The sequence below is a fragment of the Aptenodytes forsteri genome, unplaced genomic scaffold (assembly GCF_000699145.1).
Source record: "Aptenodytes forsteri isolate BGI_AS27 unplaced genomic scaffold, ASM69914v1 Scaffold166, whole genome shotgun sequence".
In the NCBI taxonomy this organism is placed as follows: domain Eukaryota; kingdom Metazoa; phylum Chordata; class Aves; order Sphenisciformes; family Spheniscidae; genus Aptenodytes; species Aptenodytes forsteri.
The window spans coordinates 6,576,918-6,599,041 of NW_008796110.1; the positions used below are offsets into that span (position 1 = coordinate 6,576,918).

General features: G+C 38.7%; 1 protein-coding gene across 1 annotated transcript in view; it reads left to right on the forward strand.

The window, feature by feature from the left end:
* Nucleotides 1-15,453, forward strand: part of ASZ1 (ankyrin repeat, SAM and basic leucine zipper domain containing 1) — a 42,818-nt gene extending 27,365 nt beyond the window's left edge. The window contains exons 8-13 of the mRNA XM_019474043.1: nt 862-937; nt 1,525-1,581; nt 7,176-7,288; nt 12,437-12,542; nt 13,295-13,408; nt 15,307-15,453. Of these exons, the coding sequence (XP_019329588.1) occupies nt 862-937; nt 1,525-1,581; nt 7,176-7,288; nt 12,437-12,542; nt 13,295-13,408; nt 15,307-15,453 (613 nt within the window). The remainder of the gene's footprint in view (nt 1-861; nt 938-1,524; nt 1,582-7,175; nt 7,289-12,436; nt 12,543-13,294; nt 13,409-15,306) is intronic.
* Nucleotides 15,454-22,124: the final 6,671 nt, after the last annotated feature.

Below are 22,124 nucleotides of genomic sequence, written 5' to 3' on the forward strand. Positions count from 1 at the left end.
TTTAACAAATTTTAATAGGAGCTCTTTAAGTCTTTGATGTGAAAAGGGGGCAAACCTTCATTTCAGGGCCTACAATAACACGGAGCAAACTATCTCTTAACTCGGGGTTTTGGCAAAGGATTTGCTGTAGCAATTGCGGTAGTCCTTTCTGCATTTTGTACAATTTGCTTTTTGTTTTAATTCTGTTCATTACAGTTGTTCATCTGATTGTTGAAAGCTGTTTAGATTTTTTTTTTTCCCTTATATTTTTTGTATCTTTTGGTAGGGCAGGGAATCAAAATTGATAGTTTACCTTTGTTTATAAATGTTAAACTCTGAACCTACAGTGGGTTATACTACTTCCTCAGTCTACCTTCTGAACAGTAGTCTTCTGACAACAAATTTCTTACTTGACTAATTTCCGCTATCTTTCATTATAGACATTCCTGTTTTCTTGATAACCTTTTTTGGTTTAAATGGAACCAGAAGGGTAACAGTTGTGGGCTGAATCCAATTTATATGAATGTTATCTGATAAGAATCCACAGTTATCTTCCTTAACCCCACAAATTTTTCAGGCTTTTGCGACCCAACTTTAAGGTTCAGTTGGAACATTTTGTTACTTAAAATGATGTTTATTTATGAAATCATTCCCTTTAGGCTCAATTCAGCTCATTAGAAAAAAACATTTATAGAATTTTGATAGATTAAATTGTACCCCATGATGCTTATGAGATACTACTGTCATCAGTAGGTGTGTACAGCTTTAGGTTGCTCCCCGGTGCTTTGTCTGGGGAGCTTTGCTATAGTATTTTCTTATGGATGTCTTTTTTTTTTTAATTTCCACTGTTTTAATCTCAAATGTCATTAATTATATTTACAGTTCAAATTCAACTTTTGATGACTTGGAAGTGTTTTTACATGGTCTTGGTCTAGAACACATAATAGGATTATTGAAGGTAAGTTTGTGGTGTATCTGCTATCTGTAAAGTAATCCATGAAAGCAAAATGCACCTACAGCATCAAAAAAAGTTCTATCACTATTAGCATATTAATTCAAATAAATTTATTAAATTAATTCAAGTAAATTTATTAAACAGAAGTTTATATATAAAGTGTTAAGTTAAACTGCAATGGACTGGATTGGATTGCTTAATTTTGATTATGTGCATTAGTCACAACGTGACATTTCTAAACTAGAGAACTCTTTCATTACTTTGATAATGGTGTTGTGTAGCTGTTTTTGTTTCTGAAAACTGAATTAAAACATAAGTGAAAAAAATTAAGTGAAAACTGTTTTCTTCTGAAATTCTTTTTGATGGCAGAAAACCCTTTGTTTTATACAGGAAAGAGATATAGCTTTAAGACAACTTCTGATCATGCAAAAAGATGAGTTAGTACGAACTCTTTCATTACTTTGATAATGGTGTTGTGTAGCTGTTTTTGTTTCTGAAAACTGAATTAAAACATAAGTGAAAAAAATTAAGTGAAAACTGTTTTCTTCTGAAATTCTTTTTGATGGCAGAAAACCCTTTGTTTTATACAGGAAAGAGATATAGCTTTAAGACAACTTCTGATCATGCAAAAAGATGAGTTAGTACAGGTCAGTTTACCACTTTAGAACTTGATTTAGTTCTCTTTCTTAAATGTTTTTAATGTCTTAACTTCTCTTTATAAATGTCTAACCTTGTAAGATTTTTTTTTTAAGATCTGTTTTCAGAATCACCTGCAACTTCTTGATTTTTAATGTGAATATAGACAGACCTTTTCTAAAGTATGTAATCCCACAGATCAACCTTGAATTCTGTGAGTTGAATTCTTGCACCTTCTCTGCCTAGAACTGACTATGAAGTGGAAGTCCCCAGTATTTCTTTGCTGCAATGATGTGGGAGTTGGGGTGAGCAGGAAATAGTTCCGTTTTAAATTTTAGTTCTTACCATTTTTAGTATTTAAGTATGTTTTCCCTGAAAGGAAATTGGTGCTAGGATTAGCAGTAGATAATCCTAAACAACTCCTTTAAATGTGGTCATCCTTTGTGAGGTGGCAATTTCTGTCGGAAAAATGAGAGCCCTCTTACATTGTGGAATCTCATATCCCACACAGGCTTGTGTGGGATATGAGGGGAAAAAAAAAAGAGGAGGGAAGATTTGGTTTCTTACTGTTTACTGCAGCTAGGAAGGTTGGTATTTCACTGCTATCCAGGAGTAAGTGATGCATTATTACAAGGTTTCAGTTTCCAGTTGAGATAGGGTGGTTGCTTTTCCTTAGTCTTCACTGGAATTACTCCTGTGGGAAATGAAAGACTTCTGTTCTTATAGGATGCCATAATAAAATCCAATTATAGGAGTCTCCTTGGAATAATGCAAGTACTTTAGGCCGCAGGATTCTTCTGAGCACTCTGTACCTGGTCTGGGATACCAAAGACGCCTCGTTAAAATAGCTGCTTCAAGCCTGCTCCCTGCTACTGATGCTATCCAAGTCCTCAGTGTCAGCTTTTTCCCCCCTATTCTGGTACCAAGGCAGCATGTGTTCTAGCAGCTGGAATGGACGTTTGCATACAGATGTTAATATTCCTTCAGAGTTGGTGTCACAAGGATGTTTCGCATGAAGTTTTGTCTTGTAACTCAGTAGAGTTCAGTGTTTTGACAGAGCTCAGAAGTAATTCTGTATTCTCAGAGGATGCATGTATAGGGAGCTTTGTCGATGAAGAGATTTTTAGGAGTTCACTTAGACCTAAATATTATAAGGCATGTCAGCATGTTCTTATGTTACTGCTTTTCTGAAGCCTCGGGATTGTGCCCATTGGACAGCATCCCGGTGTAGGCTTTTTATGAATCCTAAAGCCCCCGTTGACAGGAATTTTGCTCTTAAAGGAGATTTTTGTGGCTTTGTTCTCATCATTGTGTGAGCTGCTGTCTTGGTCGTGATTGCATTAAACTGCAGATCTGACTGAGTATATGTTCATGTTGATCGCCTGTTTTGATGTTGTAGTTGTTAGTTGGTTTCATCCAGGGGACGCTGGGGGAAGGGGAGAGAATTGTGGACTTTAGTGAATGGCTAAGCCTTACGGTTCCTTCACTGAAGAGGTATAATTTCACACAAACTGGTAACTTCTGTTTCAGTGTTCTAACGTGTTTGGGGCTCCCTATTATAAAGAGGGCTTTTCTGGACAAACTGAAATAAATATGTGGATCAGCTGCTCTTGTACAGGAGGATAGTATCTATACAAACAGAATTGTTTTGCCTCTTAGCTCTGCAACAGCAGGAAACAGTTCTTGGAAAATAAGTCGTGCTTTGTGCATGGACATAAATTAATTAGTGAGTGTTCAATCGAGAATTTAAAAAATGACATAACACTCCTGGCTTATTAGCACTTCATAAGTTATCCTAAATTCTTGATGCAGTCTAGTTTTAGAGCTCTACTAACAGTTTCTCCCCACACTGCTGATAGAACAAATCTAATCTGTTTCCTCGTAACTCCAGAGTTGAAAGTTTTTAGTGTGATGGCAGATCTTCAGCTAACAGCCAGCTCTTTTAAAGAGCCTGGATCTTATTACTACAAAGATTAATGATGACCTCTGATGGATGCCTCTGAACCAAGCTGTTTTGTATCCAGAGAACTGGGGAGAAATCCTGTCGCTAACATGATACACTTTCCTCCATCAAACAATATCAGAAAGATATTTTCTCTGTAAATATCTTTATCTGTATTCTACAACAGAGCCTAAACAATGACTCTTTCAAGCTGAAATCCTTGCATTCCTTAAGCTTATAAACTGTTCCATACTGAGACAAGTCTGTTCAATATACTGGGACATGTCTATTCAACATTTGGAGGTTTTTGTCTGATTCTGTGCTACTCGTAACACTCGGATCTTTTTTGTCTGGTTTTTTTGAGCATTTGTCTCACAAGACAGCGGCAGAAGTAATTTTACTTCCTGATGCATTTAGGACTAAGATGTTTCCTTTCTCACATTTATTAGCTTAGAATAACAGAAATTGGCATCCTGATCTGGATTTGAGAATGCATAATGAAAAGTTGACACAAGAAAATTCAAAATATAACCCAGGAGTTTAACTTCATCATTAGTGAATTATCTGGTTATTTGGCAGAAAATTGTCAGGTTATTAAAAATAGCAGGCACTTGGGCAAGATGGCAAGGATGTAAGAGTTCATGCATAACCTCACCGGTTTTATCTGAGAAGTATGTTGTCTTCCATGTCTTGAGGCAATCTGTTATTTACCGCTTCTTTTGTTTCCATCTAAAGGATGACAGAAAAGTCATGTCGATGCTGGAGCATGAGTTTGGGGAGTGGATTTTCAGGGATTGGTTTTTATTTATTTAAGTAAAGAATAAAATAGATGCTGTTAGAGTTGATGTGCCTAAAATCAAAATCTAGACTGCGCATTGTCCGGTTTACAGATATAAGCAAGTTCTTGTACAACACTTGTGCATTCTTAAACATATGGCCACTTCACAATAATAATTGCATTATTTGGACTGCAGAGCGTAATTGAACCAACACTAACTTAAAAGCTTGCTTATCCATAAGGAAGAAGGTCTTCTTGCACTGTGCTTGTTCCATGCATTCATCATTGCATGAATAGTCAGGTTCTGGGTAACCCTCATGTTCAGCAGAGATGGTCTAGAAAGGGAAAATATGTCTGCTTTGAGAAGTAGTTTGGACTGGGCTATCTATTTTCTGTCTCTAAGTTCTGCACCTAGTACTTCTGAATTCAGAATTACTGTGGTGGTGGAAGGCTTTATCTGTGATGACTTTTATCACATTCTTTACTTCCTAAACCATATCTTCAAGATGTGGTGGTGCTCAGTCACTGATCCATTTGCAGAAGGATGAAGTTATGTTTTATTTATAGGGAAGCAAAGTACAATATCTTCCTGCTACACTGATCAGAAAGCTGTATCCTGATTTGCTTGTTCCAGGAATGAGAATATGGAGTCAAAAGCAATCCCAATCTTCACAATAGTTCCTGCTTTAAGCAAGACAGTTTTAATATTCAGGAGTAACTGCCATTCTGTCCTTGGAAGAGCTCATTTGATTTGTTAATTAAAAGTAAACTTACTGCTCCTGTATAAATCAGCTTACTTCTGCGTCGTGAAATAACTGCTGTAATCTTTTGTAAGCGTTAAGAAAACATTAGTTCATACCAGATAGGGCAACAATACAAGGCAAACCTGAGAACTAATAAATTGAGCAAACTTACAGCTCGACATAAGTAAAGCAAATTATTTCTAGGAAACCCAGATCTTTCTCTCTTAAGGCTGCTAGTGATATTTACCAAAGAGACTTGAGTACAATTTGTTCAGGTGCCCATGGCAACCTATTGGAAACTCAAAAGTTCTTGACATCTGTAGTTAAACTCCCAATTAACCTTGTTGGGATTTTACATTACTGAGGAACTTACTTGTCTATAGACTTATAACATGGTTTTGAAATGTTTAAAGACACACTTGTGAGCCCATAGTTACATGTTACCTGTCATTTCTGAACACCTGCTGGAGAACCTGGAGGACTATTTTATGGAGCCATGATGAACACTGGGCATCAGAAGCGATAGTCTCACACAAAGCAAGCATTTCTCTAGGCACCTTCTCTTCCCTAGAATTGCTGCTTGGCACCATCCGAGGAAGAGAGACTGCCTGGCGTTTTGATCTGATGTGTATTGCCACCTGTTCATTCAAAATTCTTTCTGCAATAATTACAGAAAGCTGGGAGACTGCAAACACTAACATCTTACAGATTTCTGAGGCTGCAGCAGGGAAATTCAGGTCCTCGGAACATCAGTGAGAGCCCTGTATGTTCTAGCTTTGGAGACTGTGGGATCCTTGCAGTCTCAAATTCCAGAGTGGTCCACTCCTGCTGAGTCCAGGTATTCAGCTTGGAGAGTTAGGAACAAAGTCATACTTGGAGCTGGCATTGCAAGGTTTTTTCACTTCTGTGGAGAAGCATCCTTAGGGCTGCGAACATCAGAAGTCCTGTGTTGCACAGCAGCCTGTCAGATGAGCAAGAAAAAGTATTGAATGTGCCACAGAAGCACTTCCCTTTTAACAAATGGACTATTTTTTTTCTTTATTTAAGTGTTCTGCAAGAAAATTCTCAGCCTAGGATTTAAGTATGGGTTAAATTTTAATCTGAGATAGTTGATGGATAACACAGCTGACAATGTTTTCTGTGCCAGGCATCACTTGGAGAACCTCAGTTACGTAGTGTGTATCTTCTGAAGAAAATTGTGCTTTTCTTCAGCTAAAAAAGACAAAAAGCCTTGAACACTTCAGAACTTTTCTGTTGTTGTTTGCAGCATTAGCCAAGAGTATAGAAGATGAACTGATTTGAGCTTAGGGACTGTATAAGCTGATGTCGAGTAGTATTTAGGCTTGGTCTTAATTTGAGCCGAGAAACCTATTCTGAGTTTATAAGTATGCTGTCCTTCAGATGTATAAAAAGGCTGCTTTTACAGGCTATTCCATGGTAGAAACATCCAGCTGAATGTCTTTTTAACACATCATATTCTCTCTCTCTACTAGTTTCTGATCATTTGAGGTTTTGGCAGTGTGAACCAACTAGATTTCTTTGTAGAAGTAACTTATTTTTAAAATGAGATTCTATAAGAAAATAAGGTTTTAGAAAGAGCTGTCATTTCTTATAAGACCAGTTTCTCTAACTGGAAAAAAATACACACCCAAAAGCTTGTAAAATCCCTTCTTAAAATCTGGCCTCTTTCTGTAAATTTCTCCATTTGATGCTGATTTGATAAGTTTCCATTCTTTCTTTCTGAGTTAATACTGTATCACCATCATGATGATTGGTTATTTTGCTATACGAGATGACTGAAATGATTCTGAAACAGATGAGTGCAACATCCTAACAACATAGGGGTACTTATAAAAATTGTTACTAATTTTTTAATAAACGTTAAACGGATTTTCTGAATATCCTATGCAATTTCAGTTTGGCTCTTCCTCAGCTCTTGTAATTTTGTTTTGCATCATTGAATAATTTCTGTGGGTTTCTTTTTCCTTTGGCAGTTACATACATTGTAGTTGGTTGCAATAACTTAAAAGCATCTTCTTTTGACTCTTAATAATTAGAAAATCGCACAGTAAATGGTACTGTACTGTTATGTCTAATAAGTATTAAAAGTAAATCATATTTGGAATTACTCTTTAAATTTAGATTGGCATTACAAATCCTGGAGATCAACAGAAACTCTTAGATGCTATTAATGAGCTACAAGTGGAAGAAATAAGAATTGGAGACCTCCCTGAAGTGATGAAGCTGGAATTGAGGTATTAACTGCATATCTAAGGAAATGGAAGTGAAATATGAACTATTTAAGGTCACTGCATTATTTTCTGTAGCTCAAAGGAAAAATTCTCTCACACCTTATCCCATGCATAACATTCATGAGATGGCATAACATTACTCCAGTTAGTGGATTATGAGGGCTGGTGGGAGGTGTGTTTTGTACAAAGAAAGTTGGAAGCATAGATTCCTGTTGTAGGAATCTGTTTATGGGTTATATTGCTATTATATGCCATTATTTTGGCCATCTGTTTGAGTGGTGAGTTCTTTCTTTGTACCTCAGACAGGGCTTCATGGCCTTGCTGTGCAGGGTTTTCACTACCTTGTGTTCATATCATAAACTCTGAAACTGGCTTCTTGGGCTCCAGTATTAACTCATTCTTCAATTTCTCTGATAGGATTCAGTGAGCAGATTTTTTTTTTTTTTTATTTCTCTGTAGAAACGGGGTCTTGCCCCCCTTGCTTCCTCGTGCTTCAAGAGCGTTGTGGACCCTTACAAAAACCCCACATGATGTGCTCTCTGTAATTCTCCATTGTGTCTGTAGACAAGGCAGGCTCTGTTAGTCTTGCAATCAAATTTGTCTGATTGTAAGATGCAATAAAAACATGTGTGGGAGGGAGAGATGCATATAGTTTCTGCATAGGGCTTTAATTTTCAACTGATAAATTAATTACTCGTACATGTCTATCTTAAATCATAAATGTGACTTCTGTATAGATTCAGGATTTTTTCTTTGGTTTTTCTCTTCCACTGGAAGCAGTTTTAACTGGCTTCTAAAAGACCTCTTTTTTTTTTTTATTACAAATTAAGAACTTCGTAAGATATTTTCCTTATCATAGAATATATGTATCAGTAGAAATAGGTTTATAAGGAAACTGTTTTTTAAGAAAGTATTACTCCTTCAAACTTGCATTCCAACTTGATATTTTTCCCATTATAGGTTCTTTCTTACAGCCTTAAGCATCACCTCTGCAATACCTCTCATACTTCTAGTATAGTCTTGTGCAGTCCCATGAAAGCCAGGCCTGAGCTGAGAGGAACATCCCTCAGCAACCTTATTAAACTTCATCAGTCCCCTAAGCACTGGTAGAGCACTCTCCACATCCAGCACAAAAAGAAGAATGAAGGCTATAGTAAGTGCAAAGGTGTCTTAAGATTTCTTAAACCTCTTATCCTCTATTTTATTGTGTAAATACCATTTTTTCCAGAAGAGAGATGTAGACTTGAATTTAGATTCTGTGCTCCTATCTTTCCTCTTTTTACTTCCCAGAACTATGGAAGAATTGCTCCTGAAAATAGAATTAGTTTGATATTTTAATTTATAAATGTTTTAGAAATGAACTCGGGCAGAAAACTGTAGCCTGCCTTTCAGAGGCTTTAGTCAGTTGAACTGTGTTTAACTTGGAGAAGACTGGTTTGGAGATACTGCTCCTTCCTCGTGCTGTAGCTGCATCACTAGTATGTTAGGTTCTCTGTGCTTGTTTCTCTCTTCCCAGTCCCACCACCATTTGCATAGCATTGTGTTGCTTTATTTGCAGTGGCCTGGCTAGAGTAGTACTGGGGAAAAAACTCCTCCTTGCATCCAATCTACTCAAAATAACTTTCTACTGTCTAGAAAATAAGGGTTCAGTTCCTCTTTAAAGTGTGTGTATCTCCCTCTTGACTAGTAACCTGACAGCTGTGCTGCTACTCTGTTAGATATTTCTTCCTTCTCCAAAATATTGGGGGAGCTGTCTGCATTATTTGGGTACTCTATGGCTAGACTCTTTGTTAGTTATGTTGTTCGTTGGACCAAAGCATGTGCTTGGGTTCAAGTTCATTCTGTATACCATCCTTTGGAGGCAGCTGAATCGCACTGACACTGTATTAGCAGTCATGTCATGATGTGGTCTTGCCATGGCATTGTCTTTTGTGCCTTGGTTACATGAGTCTGTCTAGTATGTACTCAGCTCCCGTCTAGTCGTTCTTAGGTATGCTGATTGCTTTTGATGCTGGCACTGTGCCTGTATCTGTATCCATTACTGTGTTTATACTAAAGAGGCTTTGCAGCCTGCTTGAGGTACGTTTTTGCAGCGTGATGCCAGGTTTGAGCTGTAGGATGTGGGGGGACATGCAAGGCATTTGGGGAGCCTCTTGAAAGACTGAGGTGGGCTGGGAGAGCAGGGTGTTTGTGTCCTAACAGAGGACCTTGATGCTGCTTCTAGTCTTTGAGGAGATTTCTCCATCAAAACAAGTACCTGTGTACTTCCAGAAGAGAATCCAGGTGCAAACTAGTATGTGTGCTGTAAGACTGAAGAACTAAAGTTCCAGCACACAGGAGGGTACAAACCAGTACGATATGGATACACCATAAATAGTCCGACAGCACCTGAGCTGTTCCTCTTAAAATAGAGGCTTTGCTGCTGAGCTGAGGCCAGGCATCTGGGTGTCTAGCTGTCCAAGTTAGGCACCTTTAGAAAACGATGTTGACTCTTCAGCAAGGGATAATTAGCTGCAGTTTAAGAGGACTTTGCCCAGTTTAAGCTTCATGCATTTTTGTGCTAGAAATGTATGCTTTTTTGAGATTGGTCCATAGTGGTGTTTAGTATATACATTTAAGCAGAACTGCTTAAAAATTTGAACAGAAGGGAATAAGTGGAGAAATACAAAAAGTTAACAGTTCACACTGGATGTGTGGCCAAATACAATAAAAAACCCACATGATGTCCAGTACAGTCTCACGCATCAGTGACATATGGAATTCCTAGTACAGCATGGTTTTAGATCATACATAGTTCTCAAAACCAGAAAATAATTGATTGATTAAAGATTGAAGTACACAAAATATGACAGCATTTCAGTTACAGCAAGCACTGCATCGTTTTCTAGAAAATGGCTTGACATGCATTCTAGGAATCTGACCTTGAGACTGAAATCGTAGGCTATGTTTACATGCTATTATATGAAGATTTTACTTCCCACTTGTTCAAAGTCATTCTGTGAGAAGCAAAATCAGTCATTAAGTCATAGAAAAACTAACATAGTAGAAAATGTTGAACTGATTGATTATAAACTCACAGAGTGTCTAGCACTGTTTAGCCACTGGTGTGTTGACAGCCATTAATTCTTTTAAAAAGTGATTCTTTTTTGAAAATGTTATTTCCATTTACAAATATAAGAACATGTCACTGCAACAGATATAAAATTCTATGAAAATGTTTTTTAAGAACTATTATTGGTATAATAAAGAAGCATGAGAAGTATAAATGTTTTTCTTTTCCTTTTTTTTTCTCCCCATTTCATGCCCATGACATACTTTATTTTTGCTGAGAATCCTTCCAGAATTCCTAAAAATAATTTCCTTTGTGACAAAACACAGAAGGTGCCATAACTGATCCTAGCCAGCTAAAAAGATATCTTTCTAAGTAAAAGGAAATTTTCATGAGCATGGCTTGACTGTAGTAACATGGGAGAAACTTCCAGACTATCTCCAGATGTGATTATTTTGTTTAATGTTTGGGTTTTTTACTCTCAATATTCAGTTCAGTTATATTGTTCTGAAATAAATAATAATTTATTCTATAAAAACAAGCTAATAGGCTTTCTTACTTCCCCATCTTCATAAAAACCATGAACAGTCTTGGTTTTTAACCTCCAGCATCCCTACTGATGCTTCTATATATTTCTGTTTTAAGTGTTAAAGTCTTAACAGTTCAGCAGTGTTGCAAATCACAGATGTTCTGAGCAGCGGTGGAAACTTTGCTCACTAATGATCTTGTGCCAAAGTTGAAGATTCAGTCTCTGTTTAGATACTTGCACTGCACTGGCGTGTAGCTTACTTTAGCTGTTTGGCAAATTTCATGTATACCTTTTTGCCATCAGAAGCAGTGGCAAGTAAGGTGGTGTGAGTATGTTGCATTTAGGTTTAGTAGCAGATTGCCCTAGGGAAAAGAAAAGGGGTTTGAATTAATTTATTCAGATCCTCCAGTAAATATAACGGGAAGTCCTGCAATAGGAACTTAAAATTGTCTTTTGTTTTGGCCCTGCTTGTTATTCATCTGAATGGCTTACAGCTAGTGGAAACTTTACTGGAGATACAGGCACTTCTCAGGCATTACAGGGTTTGAGAGCTCACTCTGTAAAAACAAATGGATGATCTTCTTCCTTGCACCCCTTTCCTCTGCCTGGTCAATGGCAACAACTTTATGGCCAGCACCGTGACTTATAACTAACGCTCTGAGGCTTACGCTGAAATAAGTTGAGTCAGTGTCATGTGGAAGCTCTAGAAACTTAGCATTGAAATTAGTCTGTTAATTTTTTTGTCCTTTTCTCCACTCTTTGGAGATACTGATCAAACTAATTTTCAGAGTTGTCTTCCTGCTTGTATTTTAGCACTAAGTATAAATTTCTTCAAAGTAGATAACATCAGGTATTTTAAGCTTTGAGGAATGTATTTCCAGATCCAGGGATCAAGTCAGTATCATTGGATTCTTCTTTTTTCCACTATGCTGGAGACAAAATGACTCTAACGTAGTCATTTCAGTCCAAACTCCAAAGTACAAACCAGATCTTTTTTTCCCCCCACATCTTCCTCAAAAATGTAAGCTGCAGGAATAGGAATAGGAATATTGATATGTCAGCATAAAATTGACTATAAATTCTCTGTTTCTGGTGTTGCAAGACTGTAATCTGTATGTACACATGCACAGGAAAACAGCGTTGCAGTTGTTATGCCTAGTGTGTTACAAAATTTTTCATGCAGCAGGTAATGAAATGTTTTCATTGATAATACAGGATTGATGAGAGTTAGAAACAGAAGTGGAGGTTAATAGAATGTTTCCGAAAAGCGTTTGGGTGACGCTTTTTCAGCTTTCAGTGTATCTTACTAGCTGAATATTCCAGATAACTTAATGATTTGTTGTCCTTCCAAAGGCGGGGCCGGGGGGGGAACCAAATGCCAAAAACTTGCTAAGATGTTAAATGTAGTGTTTAACTACCCTGTGTTAAAATGACACTGGATTTTTTTTTTTAATGCAATGGAACTGCATGTCTGGTTCACTCACTAGCCAATGTTGGAAATGCATAGATACTATTTAGTTTGCGAAAAGTTACAGCCTTTAACAAATAACAGAATATCGTTTTATTTTTATAGCGAAGATGAATTTCTCAAGTTTCTTCAGAAGTTGAATAAAGAGTGTAGTAAGCTGACCATTCCTGTGCAGACCATGAATAAGCATTTCCTCAAAAATTCTCACAAGGTATTCAACCAAAGAAAAAAAGATTGATTTAGAGTATATTAGAATCATAGAATCATTAAGGTTGGAAAAGACCTCTAAGATCATCGAGTCCAACCGTTGACCCAACACCACCATGCCCACTAAACCATGTCCCTAAGTGCCGCATCTACTCGTCTTTTAAATACCTCCAGGGATGGTGACTCAACCACTTCCCTGGGCAGCCTGTTCCAATGTTTCACCACTCTTTCAGTAAAGAAATTTTTCCTGATACCCAATATTATTCTATTCTAGAATATTATCCTACCTTGTTAAATGAAAAATATGAATACTCATCAACTGTCTTGATTATCGTGTAGTTATATAGAGCTGTCCAATGTTCTTTCTCTAAAGGACACTTTTTAAAATAATTTATTTCAAAGAGTTAAGCCACTTAAATAAAGGAGATAGATCTATTAGCGTTTCTGGTGATAGGGGAGTTAAAGTGAGAAAAGGTTCCCACAAAGGCTGATAGAGAGTAGTAGATCTTGCTGTGCATAAATCATATAATGAAAACCCAGCATAAATGCAGTTATAAACTTTTTCTGACACTGTCTTTTATGATACGTTAACTAAAGAATATGAAATTGTAATCTACAGTAATTCTGACAAATAACTAACTATTAACAGATAGTACTGCAGTGGGCACCGACTGAAAGTTTTATTGAAGTCTGCAAAGACTTGGTTTGCAGTGTTTTGAATAATCTACAGTAATTCTGGCAAATAACTATTAACAGATAGTACTGCAGTGGGCACCGACTGAAAGTTTTATTGAAGTCTGCAAAGACTTGGTTTGCAGTGTTGAAAAGCTGGGAGAAGAAGTTACCAAACTGAAGGACCTGGTGGAGAAGGTGGGTATGTGCAAGTGAGGCTATGAAATACTGTGCACAAGTTTCTGCGTGCAACCTCAAATGTGACATCCATCAGTGAAACGTTTCATACCTTGGTCTGCCACAGGCTCTTTAGTTGTAGCTTGGACATTGCATCCGCCTCTCCCCCTTCCACCTTTCTGTGTACACAATGAGAAATAATCTAGAATATTCCACAGCAGCATGGACAGTCTCCAAAGGGAGGCACAGTCGATCTTTTTCTTTCTACCACAGGAAAGAATTAAGTGGAATGCATCCCTGTGCTCTTGGACAACCACTGTGGCATAAATGCCACTCTGAATACTTACACTCTTACTTCTTAATTAAGGAATCTTTTGTTTGGAATTATTGACTCACAAGGAAGATACTAAGGTTTTATAGATTGAATGGGAGGCATCCCAGATAACTGGGGAGTGACAAAAGAAGAGGGTGGGAGAGGTCAAGGCTAGATGTTAGCACCACATCAGTCATTCTCAAACCAACACAATGACACGCTCTTGTCAGATGGGGTCATTTTAAGTAATAGGCTAGTAAAAGGAATGGCCGCTGGGATAGAGTAAATGGAGCATCAGTGTCAGAAAGGAATCTGTTGCTGAACGAAGCCATGTGGAACTCAGACCTTGAGTATAATGCTACTAATGCAATTTCCTGTAGTTTAAGTAAATTTAATGTAATATAACAGCCTTCTCCCAATAAATCACTTCACACCAAATATATTTAAGAGGTAGATAGAGGTTGTGGCAAAGAACTTTTTAGCTCTTTGTGTTCCTTTTTTTGCATATGCAGAAATCAATTGTGTGTATATATTTGCCTCCTGTATGTGCAGGCAAGTTATAAGGTCTGGGGGGGGGATCCGAGTTAGGTGCCACTTGACTTTGCTCTCATCTGTACTTAAGGTTTTAGGGCTGTCAAGATGAAGCACGGTGGCTCTGTACCCAGTGTTAAACAGAGGTGTTATGTTTTAGCCTTCTAATTACTTCAGAAATGTAATTCCTGTTCTATTAAAATACTGTAGTGTTTTATGAATTTCACTGATGAAGACTTTAATACAAAACATTTTTGTGCTTCTTAATTTATGGTGGGGCACTCTTGAATGAGTAGAGCACTGAAATGGTTATTATGACAAGTGCCAATTTAAGTGAAACAGTTAAACCTTTTAGATAATAAGTTTGTATAAATTCCCTTAAAATCTTCAGTACTGTTTGCTAAGCTTAGTCATTACAAGACTTTGCCAGCAGTACGTGTTATGTCTGTAGCATATAATTTTTGAAAGCACGGTAAATGAGATGGCCTTCCAAGCGTTATAAACTAAGATAGGGAATTGGAACCTAACCCTGCTGCACTTCATGACAAGGCTCCACTCAGCTTCAACACGTATTTGAGCAGGCACTTGTAAGGTACTTTCCACTCCCTTTAATTTCAAGGAAGTCTAATCTGTTACATAATGCGCTGTTTTAATAAACAATTGTTTTAGTAATTAAATGGCAGAAGTTCTGGTTAAAATATTTGACAATTGGAGTTTAAATGTTTTGTTATTAGAGTTTTGTAGCATCTATTAGCAGTGTGTTTTACTCCTGAGGAATTAAGTTTGTAAATGAACTGTTTGGTTTTCTAATTATGTATTTTATGTATAAAATATATATTATATATATTACATATTTCTATTCAGATATCGCAGAATGATTGAGCATCAGATCAGATAAAGGTTTGCACACATTTATTTCAATTGAAGTAGGGCAGAGACCGAGAAAAAAATAATATCAATCCTAGATGCATGCAGATTCTTAGGACTGGGTACTTTATCACATACTTAAGAAGCTTTCACAGAAAGTTTTTTTTTCTTTGTTGCACTTTTTACATGAACTTAACATCTGCCTCAGCATGAACAGAAGAATGACCCCAGCCGAGTGAAACTTCCAGGAAAAGCACCCACCTTGGAAAAAAGATTAGTAAAAATGGGAGCGGTTACATTACTTGGATTTGTTTTTTTCTTCTTTATAACTAAGTTAGTGGTAAAGAAAACCTGACTTTTAAGTTTAGCGCTATGAATACTTTTGGAAAACTTAGTCACATTATGCTTCTGTTCAGTTTATCCATCTGAGCTGAAGTCATGTGAAAATTTGTGTACTGCAGCTGAGCTGAAGTCATGTGAAAATTTGTGTAGTTTTTCATCATATCTGTAGTATTTGCATCCAGTAAGTACTTTGATCTAGAAATAAAGTTATTAAAAATTAAAACTGTTACTTAAATATATCTTAGGGTTTTATTTTCAAAATTATTTTTGGTATAGACTGTAGGTCTAAGATCTTCTTTTCTTTTTTGGCATAAAGGTGCAATTATTGCTTACTAATTACTAGTTTCATTTTTACCTTTAGCTGTTGCTCAGAGGTGAACATAAGCAAATAATAGTATCACATGTTTGTATTTAAAATTATGATGCAGGTGTGTTTTGGGGGTTGGGAGGGTTTAAAATATTTTAAGTATCTCATGCAATTTTATGTTGGTAAAGATCTTTTCTCTTAAAGTTTTTCATATGAATCTATCGTATGAAAAACTTCCCAGTGAGGTGTACTTTTTATTCTTTGTCACAATCACAGGACTGTGGCGATCTTGTTACAGATTGCCTGAAAAGTCATTTCCCACCGAACTATGATAGTCAAATTATGCCTGAAATCTGTTTCCTCAGGGATACTTCTGTTAAGAGTTTCATCACATCTATTAAAAGGATTATAGCAGTCCTTTGCTATAAGAATGCAAGCAACTTAAAAGGCATAGCAGCGTGGTTTTTCTTGGTCTGGTCTTTCACTACAACAGCTTCATGCTTAGAGTAATTTTTTCTTAATATTTTGTCCACTTAAAAAGGTGTTTGTAATTCTGCAGTGAAACATTAATATCTGTTTTTCATCTGGTTACCAAACCAGCTATGTTGAAAAAAAGGGAATTGGTATAAGTTAATTCAAATCAGTTATGTTTTTGCAAACTTCAATAAACATCTGTAAAAATGCTGAATATTTCTGAAGGGACATTCTTCTATCAAGGTAGATATCGAGGTCTAAAATAATGTAAGCCTCAATGGATGTGTCATGCTTTAGTTCTCCTCTGTTTTCAGAGATGTTGTGTGGAGTCTTAATCTTTGATGTTCCCTCCAGAGACTAGTAATGAGAAGATAAAAACCTGAGCGCTACTCCAATCGCTGTCACAGTTGTTCTCTGCTTTTTGTTTTGGAAAACTACCTTGGGTGTTAGTATGTTCCCTTGTTCCTGCAATTGTTTTACCTCCTTTCCTCCCAGGTTTCTCCTACAATGCAAGGAACATCCTACAGAGTGATGAGGCCAGAGGCAAATACAACATAAGTTGGCTTTTTTTCCATTCTGTTCCCAACTTTGGGTCAGAGGGGATAAGCTATATTCCCCACCACCACCGCCTACCAGCAGAAGTGAAGAAGTGCGCATACTATCAGCATACTGACTTGAACCAACCAAGTATAGAAAAGGAAGTATTTAAAAAATAGTTACCTGTTTCTTGATAAGACTTTATAATTAATCCTGAACTAACAAGATGCATATCACAAAAGGAAGAATCTATGGAAATGGAAAAATCCGTGGAAATACAAAAATCTGTAAAGTGCAGTTTTAACTGCTTGTCATACACATGGAACCTTATATATACACAGCACTCCTTCTCTAATTAACTCAAAATACAGTTCAAATGCAGTTCCCAGTGATGGGATGGCTCATAAGTATTACTAGAACTTTGACATGTAACATCTTTTGGGTTTTTCTGTTGGATGAGGGGTTTTTTTCATTTTTTTGTTCTTTATTTTTTTCTCTTTTGGGGGGAGTGGGAAGGTGGGCAGGCATTTTGTTCATACTATGTTTCCAACATGTACTTTCACTGTAGTTAAGTGGAATTATTTCAACCGCTAGTAAGATTTCTGTGATGCTGCCCTTGAAAAGGTTCTGTTACTTAGCCTCACTATTCCTTACTTCTCCACCTCAGGGAGAATTTGCATAACAAAGCCACTTCAAAGGACACTGAAAGTAGCTTCCATTTCAAGAGATGCATTTCCTACCACTAGTAGATCTTGTCATTTGAAACAGTAACTAAAAATTTAAATTATCTTTTTCCACGAATTTGAAGAAAAGATCCACTTGTATGGAGGCCTTTTAAGCTAACCTTGAAGGTCTTGCAGTTGAATAGGAAATCTGCTCCAGAAAATAGTTTTAGCAGTATTATAGGTATAACAATGTGAATGATGCCATCAGTGTAAAATACCCATGAGGGAAAAAATAACGCATGATACTTGCTGATAAGTGTTTTCTAGTTTGAGAGTTACAATAAAACATTCTTTGCAGAAATGAGTCAAAATTCTGAACACTTGGAGCTGACCTCCAAAACACGTTTGGGAGAAGCTCATCCTGCTAAGTTATCTCATGGATCACTTATTTCAGGTGCTTATAATCACGATTGCAAACACATGTGAACAGCATTTGGGTTAAACATAGCCTTTCTGCCAGCAGCATCCTTAGCACGGTGCACTGTTGAAGAATATTGTTCAAAATGGCATAAACCACACAGGAGAAGCAAGGGTCTTGGAATAACCGTTTTGAACCATCCTGTTAATTGATCGGTCATGAACTGTGTTGCGTGAGTAGATATGTTAAGAGCCAAATAAACAAAAGATTATTTTAACCTACTGTATCATAAAAAATGTCTATTTTCAGATTCCAAACTTGGGCTTAAATGATGAATTTCAAGGTCCTTTATTCACTTTCATGTTGTTCCAGTGCCTCTTTCAAATTCTCTGTTTGAGAAGGTATCACAATCTGGTTGTGATAGGGCAGGAAGCAAAGCAAGAGATTCCTTCAACATCTGTCCCCTGAGCTACGCTGTCAAAATTCTCACCCCCACCAGCACCCGGTAAGGAGCCTTCAGATGAAAATGTCCCTGCTGAGAGGCCTCCTTCTGTAAGTCATCAAATTAAAGTCATTATCCCGGAACAGTAAGAATACAATGATTTGCACATCTATGGGGGGATTGGAGGAGAACGCTAAAGAGCTTTGCATGCATTGAGCAGGTAAGCCGCACAGCCCCGTGAGGTATTGTTCTCCTCTTACTGTAGTGCAAATTGAGGTGCGGGAGGATTGAGTGGATTGGACCTGGGGCCAAATCCTGCAGATACATAGTTGCTTAAAGGTGCAGCGAGGTTCCTACTTGCAATACCATTGGATACCTAACTTCTCTTGATACGGATGAATATTCATGCAGTGGCCTTTTCTGAATCTTTAGACTGTTATGTAAAATTAGGGCCTTGGGTGATCCCGTGGAGATCTGAAAGAACCTAAAGAATCTATTTCTAATTTGTCCTGCCCAAAATAAACTGCAGGTTGTGTGTGTTGCGTCTCCTCCTGTGCTTTGGGATTTGCCCCGCTCTTTAAATTTGACTTGTGGAGGACCTGGTCTGTCATAAGGCATTGCCCAGTTATTCTTGTTGGGTACCAGTTGCAAATAGCAGACAGTAATTTTGGGTATGTGCATTCTTAAATTGAGAAGGAGTAAGCTTTTTTATTACCTTGTCCACTGACTTGGAGAAGTGCTGTGTTTGGTTTTTCTTCGTCATCCAACTGCCTTGTTGGGGGCAAGACTTAAGCTTGAGCTATGCAGTTTATTCTTTTTCCTCTTGCCATCTTTGAACCCCTTCAGGTGTTCCCCAAAGCTGTAACTTGCTCATGTGTGTAAGTAGGTATTTGCTTGCATTTGCCTTCTCTGTTCCAGCAGTTCTGCAAAAGTTACGGGTCGTCTTTCCCAAATAAAGCTTCTGTGTTACTAGTCAAGTACTACAAATGTTGCTTTGGGCCTTACGTGGTGGAAGATTTTGGGTCTTCAGCCTTGCTAAACAAGTCTCTTTCGGAATAAGTTGAATAAATTCATCTTACCCTGTGTCACGAAAGGGCGACTAAGTGATCCATAGCTTGTCTATGTTAGTTGTCTGCTTCCTTGCGGTCCATTTTGGTATTCATACGGGAGATAAACTTTTTGCACAGATAAAAAGCTTGAAGGTCTAGCAGGTATTGTAACTGCAGGTTTCTGCTTTTAAAGACTTTTACTGTCATTTCTTTGTTCTGGAGGCATGGGGGAAATGTATATTTGGAAATTTCCCTATTCTAGAAATAGGAATTTCCAGGTAATGGGGCTCTGTATTTTACAGACCAGAAATGATAAGCGGTGAGGTATGAAATGGGCTATTACTGGTATTAAATGAATAATGTGATGTGTATCCTTAACAGCTTTAATAGCTGTTAACTTACTTTTAGTTTTTATCCTGATTCAAGTGGCGTAGTTTCATGTAATAAAGAGCCATAGTCCCTGGAAGTGGGACTGAGAGGGATCCCTCTGGGAAGGATTTTCTGTTCTTTCTCTTTTAAGCTGTGCTACTGACTGTGATACATATGGGAAGATGCCTTCTACTTAAGGGTTTGGTGGGGTTTTTTTCTTACTAATTGTTCTTCTCAGATGAGCCTTCCATGCCTTCAGCTTTTCTGAAAACAGTCTTTATTTGAATGTAGAAATACAGGTTTAACTACATTATTTTCACTATTGTATTGAAAAACCTCAGCTCAATTTCATAAGGTATGTATTCAAAGAATTGGGCTTTCAGTGTTCCTGGCTACTCCGCTGTCATCTGTATTGCACATGGCATGATTTCTTGACTGGATGAGAAACTGTGTATGTAATACTGGTCGGAGGCACATACAGCTTTGTAAGTCCAGCCTGCTCCTGCGGCACGGAGCGCCGACAGCCTCTCCAGAGCTGCATCAGGAACAGCACTGCATCACCTGCAGGTAGAGGGTGTGATCCTTCTCCTCTTCTCAGCACTGGGGAGGCCACAGCTGGAATGCTGGGTCCAGCTCTGGGCTCCCCAGTACAAGACGGACATGGACATACTGGAGTGAGTCCAGTGAAGAGCCATGAAGATGCTGAAGGGCTTGGAGCATGTGAGCTACATGACGTGGAGAGGCTGAGAGAGCGGGGATCGTTCAGCCTGGAGAAGAGAAGGCACTGGGGCATCTTATCCATGTGTATAAATACCGGGGGGGGGGAGTGAAGATGGAGCCAAGATCTTCTCAGTGGTACCCAGGGGCAGGCCAAGAGGCTATGGGCACAAACTGAAATTCAGGAAATTCCATTTAAACATGAGGGGAAAAAAATTGATCTCGGGTCAGACACTGGAGCAGGTTGCCCAGAGTGGTTGTAGTGTTTCTGTCCTTGGAGGTACTCAAAACTGGACACATCCCTGAGCAACCTGCTGACTGACCCTGCTCTGAGCAGGGGGTTGGACTGGAAGAGGTCCCCCAGGGCCCCTTCCAACCTTGCCCAGTCTGTCATTCTGTATAACAAGAGAGAGTGGTTAATAGAGAGAAATAATGTATCCAAGGTGAATTTATGTAAGGCCAGCACAGAGTGTCGTGCTTGGAGAAGGGGTCTGGACAGCAGTAAAGCTGGAATGCAAATGTGGTAAATGACTCTTCTGGAGAGGAAGGGGACAACATTCATGAGCCGCTGGTGCGGTTGCCACAGGTAAAGGAGGTCCTGTTAATACAGATGGGTATCTCAGAAAAACCAAACAGGTGAACTTCTTACTGCACACCTGAGAAGGCTGGTAGCCTCTGCTCAGAGGGGTCTAAAATGCTGCTGGAATTTGCTGTCCTCTCCCTGGTGTCTCTCTCTCCTGATACTTTATCCAAGGTGTATCTCTTAAACGTCAGAAACTGAAGTTGGCCAGCAGCTGAAAATCGGAGTGTGTTTTTTCACACTGATAATACTTTATCAAATAGATATTGAATGCTCATCTGTTGCTTTTAAGACCTGCTGGAGTTAGTAACCCGAACTGTAGTTGCCTCTGGGCAAGTAGTACTGCTGGAGGAGGAGTAATGTCCTCCAAGCTTCAATAGCCCTTAACCCAAAGTCTCTGCAGCCAAAAGCTTTTCTGATATTGGGGCGGGGGGGTGGGGTTGGTTTTTGTGGGGGTGTTTGGGTTTGGGGGTTTTTTTAAGGTTAAATTGAGAAGTGGGTGAAGCTGGTCCAGCTGGTCCTGGAATAGTGCCAATGTGAAAGGACAAGACAGCTTTCCTTATGGCTTGGAGTTCAAGGGCAGCTGCTGTCTTCCGCCTGACTGCGTTTGTTGTGGGTGAGATGTGGCTGATAAATGACTTACTGGAACCGTTCGGCTGGTGTGCTTTGGTCGTGCTTTTGTGATGGTTAAAGAAGCTGTCGTTAACAGCAGTGGGAAGAGTGAATGGGGAGTTGAAGAGTGGAAAGGTTCTTCAGTGGACTTCTTTGGAGTCTGGAGGTGGAGAAGTTCTCATTGTACTGGGAGGACAGGGAGAGAGGAGACCTACACGGCGAAGAGGTGGCGTAAGGTGAGGGCGAGATGATGGGAGCGAATGCTGCACAGGTGAAGAAGAAAGAATGGATTAAGGACACGCAAGAAGGACAGGAGGGGAAGGAGGGTATGCGATGGGGCGAGGCCTGCCCCGCCGCGGGCTTGAGGCGCAGCGGGGCACTTCACCCATACGTTTAGAAGCGAGAGAGCGTGTTTTCCCCACGCGTGGATACAAGGGCAGGGCATCGGGTCCGGGCGGGGGTCGGGGCCAATGCCTAGCCCGCGGCGGCTTGCTGCCGCCGCTCCCGTTGCGGC